Here is a 7,784-nt window from a genome sequence, read left to right as displayed (position 1 = left end):
TGATCATATGTTATTATGTATTAGGTCAAAAGGGGTCATAGGATACTCCATAACCCCTTTTTTCCCATTGAAACACAAGATATACATGTCCTTAGGCATCTTTTGATCCTTAGGAAGATATGTTGTTGTATACTGGGTCAAAATGGGTCATAGGGTATCCCATAGCCCATTTGGACTCATTGGAAAACATGCATGTCCCTAATTAGACTTGAACATATATCATCATATAGTTTATTAACTTAGGTTAATAATATATATAATATATAATAATAATATATATGATATATAAAATAATTATATAATAAATAATATTTTAATATATAATAAGTAATAACTCTGTAAAATAATTACATAATAAATAATAATAATTATTTAATACTATTTAATAAATTTTATTAACTATATATACTCATTGGTCCCCCCACTATTATGCTCTAACTATATTATACTAGGACTTGATATAACTTAAAAAATGGTCCCCCCTTTGAGTTTGGTAAATAAAAATCAATATTTATCTTAAAAATTGGTTGCCACTCCCTTTACATTTGAATTTGGTGCCATAATTTGAGAACATTGATCTGGTATCCATTCTCAAATCAATTAATACCCATCCCCAAATCGATACTTGTTCTCAAATCGGATACCCTATCAAGCAAGGTAATACATTTTTGGTTTGGTACCAAGATGGGTGGGAAAAAAGTCAAAGTGCATTTTGAAATGCTTTTAGACATTTCAAAACTATATGTTTTTCATATCGCCACTTTTTGGCACACCATGATCCTGCATATATCCAGACAAGTGAAATGGTCTTGAAATAGGCACTTTGAAAAAGTGATTTTTAAAGATCCATACCGAAAAAATAATCTATCATATGGGCATACAAATCAATTACATATTCAAAAAGGAGATTCCAGATGCTACAATTTTATCGATGATTTTTTCTTAATACTTTATCTCTAAATGCTTCCAATTTTGGCATCAATTGACAATATATTTCAAAAGCATGAAAAACACTTCCACCTTTTGACCAAAAGTGAGACCCAACTTCTTGCACTGTGATTAAAACAACAATAAAGACTGGTATTTATGGATAAGTCAATATGAATGTGTATTTTATTGTTTATCTGTCCCATTAAAGAAAATAACTTGATTAAAAAAAATCTTTAAAATGATTTGTAGAAACTAAAAAATGTAACATCTAAGAACTCAAGTTCAAAGATCTTGAACTTTTTCAATATCCAATACTATCCACAAACTTACTAAATGATAAATAAATGAAACACCCACTTCAAATCCCTAACATTGTAAAGATGATCATAAGCCCACAATCAATGTCATACAATACAATATATAACACACCTCACTTCCAAATTCATTTCCTTCAACCAAAAATATTTTCAATGTTTCTTCATTGGCTTTGAATTGCTTGGTACACTAGTTAAGTCCCACAAACTTGGAGGCAGAAAGTAGGCTTTATGGGCATAACTTTACTCAAATTAACAACATGTTGTAGCCAAGGTTTCCATCTATAACTGCTCATTTATGGTAAAAGTAATGGAGCATGCCAATAAAGCATTACAAAATTGATATTCCACATAAACTTTATTTCTATATCTATTAATTTATTTTAAGAGAATTTGAAAATGTCAATCTTTTTTAGTTTCTTTTGTTTATCTGCACTTATTCCTAAATTTTGGACCATAATATATATTTATATTTTAAAAACACATGTAAACTTTAAGAATAATAAATATTTTCTATCTACAAAATATTCTTTACAATTTTATGGGTTAAACTAATAACATTCTTATTACTTATGAACAAAGCTTTTCAATCCCAAACAAATATCTCAAATATTTCTCAAAAATCAGCCCTTTAACATTATTAGCTTAAAATAGCATTATCAATCACCAGTTAATTTAAGTTTGTTATTTATAGTTCTCTAGGAACTAATACTAAGAAAAAATAGACTATAGAAGTTATGATTAAAAGTATATTATTGTAAATAGATCATTGATCTATTGATCAAATTGAATAGTTCCAAATGAACCCAATATCGATTGTCTTCCTAAGTGAAAAATAACATGGACAGATAACACCAAATTGTATCCCCTGTTGCCTCTGGTGCACAGAACATGGACTAGTTTTTCATGTGGAAGTTACAATTGCAATCTCCTCTTCTTCTTCCTGCCCAAGACTAACATGGTTGTGGGCGCTGCTCCTTAGTGAAGTGATTTTTGCGAGCACAAGATCCATATCAGGTCGCTCTGCCTTATCAGGGTGAGCACATGTGAGCGCAATGTTTGCAACAGCGAAGGCTTCTTCTACAGAAAAGCTGTCCCACCCATCTTGTTTAAGTTTAGAGTCCACAGCTTCTTCAAAACGGTTGTTCTCTATCATGTGCCTCACATACCCTGGAATATGAAACTGACTTGAACCCCGTGCTCGATCAACATGCCTCTGTCCCGTTATCATCTCCAACACAACAATCCCAAAGCTGTAAACATCGTGTTTATATGAGAGCTTGTTATTCCAGCAATACTCTGGAGCCCAATATCCTTTAGTACCTATTATTTTATCAGTTGACCTGTGTGTCCCCTCCCAATCCACATGCCTAGAAAACCCAAAATCAACAAGCTTTGCCTCATTGTCACTACTATCCAACATGATATTCTGAGGCTTGATATCAACATGAATGATTTTATTCCTGTGTAAGAATTCAATTCCCTTCGCTATACCCATTACCATTCTTAAGCTTTGTTTCCAACTGTAGGCAAACCCTAAACGATTTCCCCTCAAATAGTCATCAAGAGAACACCCATCTATATACATGTAAGCCAAGTAGGATATATTTGCTTCTATACACCAAGCATATAGCTTGTTTATGTTGATGTGATCCAACCCCTGTAGAAGTTCAACTTCATTCTCCACCCACATTTTGGTGTCAGGTGATTTGTGTTCTATTTCCTTTATAGCCAAATCTCTGCCTTGGAAGGCCCCCCTGTAAACTCGTGCAAAGCTTCCTTCCCCAAGTTTAAGAGACTCATGGCAACAGCTTTTGATATAAGTAATCTTATCAAGTGTGAGATTCGAATAAATATGTGTAGGCACAAGTGGGAGCTCTTGATTAGAGGAGAGACCCGAGTCTATATCTACAATTCTTCCTCTTTCTCCAATCCCATTTAATTGAATTGTGTAAGGACTATGAGGAGTAGTAGTTCTCAGAGGAGCCATTTCAAGATTGGAAGATAAGCTTGACTGAACCTGATTTTGTTCAACATCAGCTCGCTCCATTATATGTGCTTGGGGTGAAGGTGAAGGGGAACTTGTTGCTTCTCGTTTTTGCTTCGGTTTGGACCTCATCTTGTAAATGATACCGATTGTAACCAAAAACACAATTGCAATCACTGCACCAGAGGAAAATGAAAAAAAGTAAAATAATATTGTTGCCAAATGTTTTTCATGGGGAAAAGTAAATTTCGAAACTTACAAATTGCTTACCAGTTACTATAGAAATTATTGTAATTGATTTTAAAGAATTATTGATACCGTTTGTGAATGCGTCTGATATTTTACCCTCGGGAGAATCCTCGGGAGAAGAAGGTGGTTGAAAATCCAGCTGGAATGTTGTCATCGGTGCTTTTTATCTGTGAAACAAAAATAAGTTTATGTATTTTATAATATACTTTTTTTAATATATAACAAATATAAAAGTAAAAGTCTTTATAAAAATATCAATTATTTAAGATGCAGTATGGAAGTAAAAGAAATCTGTGTAGAACTAATAAATAATTTTTAAATATTATAAACTTAAAAAAATTTCACTTTCATTATGTCAAACATAAAGTATATAATTAGTAAGAAAAGCAACAATTCTTAATTGATTTATAGATATAATTTTGATGACTAGTTGATTGAAGCTGTTTGAGAATATTACAATAGTACTAATAAGAAGTTTGATTTATAAAGAACATAAACATTAACTACAATATAATTAAGTCGAGAGGCTTTCTACAGTGAGAGCATTCGTCAATGTAAACATTTTAGTATTTTAAAAAAAATTGACATTCATCTGACTGTTTTATGATGAATTGTTTTTGCCACGTCCGGCTCCACTTGGAAGTCGTGTGTGTTTCCGTTTCCATTAAACTCGTAATTGTTTTATTATTTACACAAGTTTTTCCAGCTCATTTTCTATCATTTTTCTTCCAGGTAAGCATGATCTTACCTGGGTCAGCCGCATCAAATCTGCACTACATACAAGTGGACAATGGAAGCATTAAAAATAGATTCCATCAGTCGCTCCAAATTTCAATGCTTTCCAGTAAATATTTTATTTATAACGTAAATAGTTTAATATATAGCTGCACACTATAGTTACAGTTTAAGTTAATACACCATTCTGTGGGCACATCAAAAAAACGGAAGAGAAATGGTTATGTCTGCCCAACTTCTCTTGATTTCAAGAGCAGCCATGTTTCCCGATCTAATTTTTCTCGCTGCATACAAACTGTCAATTGGGAGAATGTGCATGTAAAGGAGGTCGAGGCAATCCAATTGTGTGCTCCTCCTTCGGAAATAAAGAGAGAATCATCAGAGGAGGGCGAAATGGGAGCGAGTGATTATTTTTCAGAGCTTTTTCGAGAGCAAGACATCTTGGCCGACTTCATGGAATCGGGTTAATGTTGCTTGAAATACCCTTAATAATTCCTCCTTTAACCTGGACAATCCATTACAGCGTTACTATTTTCATGAGATTTATGTTATTTATCGGAAGATGCTTCTCCATAGCTAAAATTTAATGTGGTTAATTTTTTAATTTATCTTTTAATCTGTATAGAGTAACACATTACAGGTTAGTTTCTTTATTTAGCTTTACCACGTTCATTCCTTGCTACGTATGTATAGCATGATGCCTTTACAGTTTGATGGGGCAAACAAATAAAAAATTTCATCGGGCTTTGGTTCATTTACTGGCGATTACAGATCCACCTCTGGAACTTTTAATGACAATTCTGGATCCATTTTAGTTCAATTGATTCCTTACTTTCAGATATTATTTCTTTGTTTTGTCCATGTTTCTCTTTTTCTCATAGATTTCTACTTTGGACTTCTAATTTCTTCCCCTCAATATTGCTTTTGATTTTTATTGTTTCTTTTGTAGTAACTATTTTAATTTAGAAACATACTAAAATATATCAGGTCATATCAAATTTAAAATAATTTTCAATTTAAATTACTTCTTTTATTATTCATATTAAAAAGCTAAAGAAAATCAAATTTTATTTAGAAACATATAAAAATTAAAATTTATTTTAGTTACAAGCATTTATGATATTGACAATAAATCTTCTATTTATATTTAAATACATTTTTAAAGAATATCAAAATACATCAAAGTTAATTTAGAAACATATTTAAATGTTTAAAAATATATCGTTATATCAAATTTAATTTAAAACATATTAAAATTTATATATCAAATCAATTTATAAACCTACTAAAATTGAAACAAAGAGTTAGATATTACATAAAAAATTATAACTAAGGTTGAAATTTAAAAATTTGGACAAACCTTACAATGTAGTCAAACCTTTAAAGATAAACTTAAATGAATGTTTAGAAGTAATGTTAAATTTTGAATGTTAAGCGAATGCTTTGAAATAAAGTTTAAGTTTACAAATAAAATTAGGTTTTATAAATAAATTCAAAGCATATACATGTAATAAATTTTGAAAATGAGTGTGTGATGTGAGAGGAAATGAGACAAGGGAAAGAGGGTGACACATAAAGTAGACACTACGAGAGAGGGTGACAGATAAATATAAATGAGACAAAGAAAGTAAGCGGTTATAAAAGGAGAAAATATTAGAGGGGTAGGGGGAAGTTCAAGAAACATGAGGTAGATATAGAGAGAAAAATTGAGAGATAAAGTGATATGAAGGAAGAGACATGCATTAGAGAGAGTGAGATAAGGGGATAAAGGATAAGAGACATGCATTTGAGAGAGAAATATTGAGTGATAAGGACGTGTGTGTGTGTGTGTGTGTGTGAGAGAGAGAGAGAGAGAGAGAGAGAGAGAGAGAGAGAGAGAGAGAGAGAGAGAGAGAGCATAAAGATATTATGAGAGAAAGGGAGATAGATATGTGTAGGAGAGAGAAAATGAGATAGTGTGAGGAGAGAGAGAGGGTCAAACACAAGAGGGAGAGTGATAAAATGACAATGCAAGAAAAGGCAGAGGGTGTGAGAGAGAGAGAGAGAGAGAGAGAGAGAGAGAGAGAGAGAGAGAGAGAGAGAGAGAGAGAGAGAGAGAGAGATTGTGAGAGCAGGAAGGGGAGAACATTAAAGTGATAAATTAGGGAGATATATATGTGTGGGGGAGAGAGAAATTGAGAGTGTGAGAAGAGGGAGAGGGAGAGAGAGAGAAAATAAGAGAGTGTGAGGAAAGGGAGAGGGTGAAACAATAGAGAGAGAGGGAGATAGAAAATAAGAGAGTGTGAGGAGAGAGAGAGAGAGAGAGAGAGAGAGAGAGAGAGAGAGAGAGAGTGAAACAAGAGAGAGCGAGAGAGACAGAGACAGAGAGAATAATTACATTAGGGGATAGATGGAAATGATGATGGGGGAATGAAGAGGGGAGAAAAAAGAAAGAGAGATGGAGAGGGAGAGGAAGCAAGGGAGGGGGCAAAGAGAGAGAGAGAGAGAGAGAGAGAGAGAGAGAGAGAGAGAGAGAGAGAGAGAGAGAGAGAGAGAGAGATACAAATGCATATGGTAATTAGGGGGAAATGGTATGATAGGATAGATGGAGATGAGGTAGAAAGGGAAAATAGGGAAATGGAAAGAGATGGGGTGGATAGAAAAAAAATTTAGGACATTGAATAGATAGAATTGGTGATGGGTGGGGGGGGGAGAGAGAGAGAGAGAGAGAGATTGCCTAGAGGTTGACAAACATGGTCTAGGGCTATATGGTAATCAAGAGGAATAAATGGTGAGAGGGGGAAGGATATAAGAGAAAGAGGAAATGGTAGAGGGGATAGGGGAGAGATGGGGTAAATATCATAATTAGGGAATATGCTAGATGGACATGGTAATGAAGGAAGGAAGAGAGGATAATAGTGATAAGTGGGTGGACGGGGGTGGGGGGGTTAAATAGGAGAAGATATGTTGAGGGGAGGGTGGGGAGAGAGGGAAAGAGAGTAATTATGGGGGGAGATATATGTATTATATGTTTGGGAAAGAGAGATGTGTGAGAGAGAATAAGAGACATGATGTAAAAATATATAAGGTATTTAGGAGGAGGCAATGACTAGAGGGGCGGGGAGATGGAAGAAAGATAGAAGGGGGAGTAGGGAGAGATAGAGGTAAGACATGATGAGAGAGAGAGAGAGGAGAGAGAGAGAGAGAGAGAGAGAGAGAGATTGCCTAGGGCTATATGGTAATCAAGAGGAATAGATGGTGAGAGGGGGAGGGATATAAGAGAAAGAGGGAATGGTAGAGGGAATAGGGGAGAGATGGGGTAAATATAATAATTAGGGAATATGATAGATGGACATGGTAATGAAGGAAGGGAGAGAGGATAATAGTGATAAGTGGGTGCATGGGGGTGGGGAGGTTAAATAGGAGAAGATATGTTGAGAGGAGGGTGGGAAGAGAGGGAAAGAGAGTAATTATGGGGGGAGATATATGTATTATATGTTTGCGAAAGAGAGATGTGTGAGAGAGTAAGAGACATGATGTCAATATATATAAGGTATTTAGGAGGAAGCAATCGCTAGAGGGGCAGGGAG

General features: G+C 34.2%; 1 protein-coding gene across 1 annotated transcript; it reads right to left on the bottom strand.

Annotated features, from left to right (window-relative positions):
* Positions 1-2,148: 2,148 nt before the first annotated feature.
* LOC149544035 (pto-interacting protein 1-like) lies at positions 2,149-7,330 on the bottom strand (the record flags this gene model as incomplete). Its single annotated transcript, XM_089795878.1, has 2 exons — positions 2,149-3,431; positions 7,315-7,330. Coding segments are annotated over 2 exons (1,299 nt in total), but the record flags the coding sequence as incomplete, so codon positions are not given.
* Between the last annotated feature and the right edge of the window lie 454 nt (positions 7,331-7,784).

Source organism: Cupressus sempervirens, chromosome 8 (assembly GCF_028749045.1).
Source record: "Cupressus sempervirens isolate cs-2001-9-10 chromosome 8, ASM2874904v1, whole genome shotgun sequence".
NCBI lineage: Eukaryota > Viridiplantae > Streptophyta > Pinopsida > Cupressales > Cupressaceae > Cupressus > Cupressus sempervirens.
The sequence above is the reverse complement of the archived record's forward strand: the minus strand, read 5'-3'. Positions and strand labels throughout refer to the sequence as shown.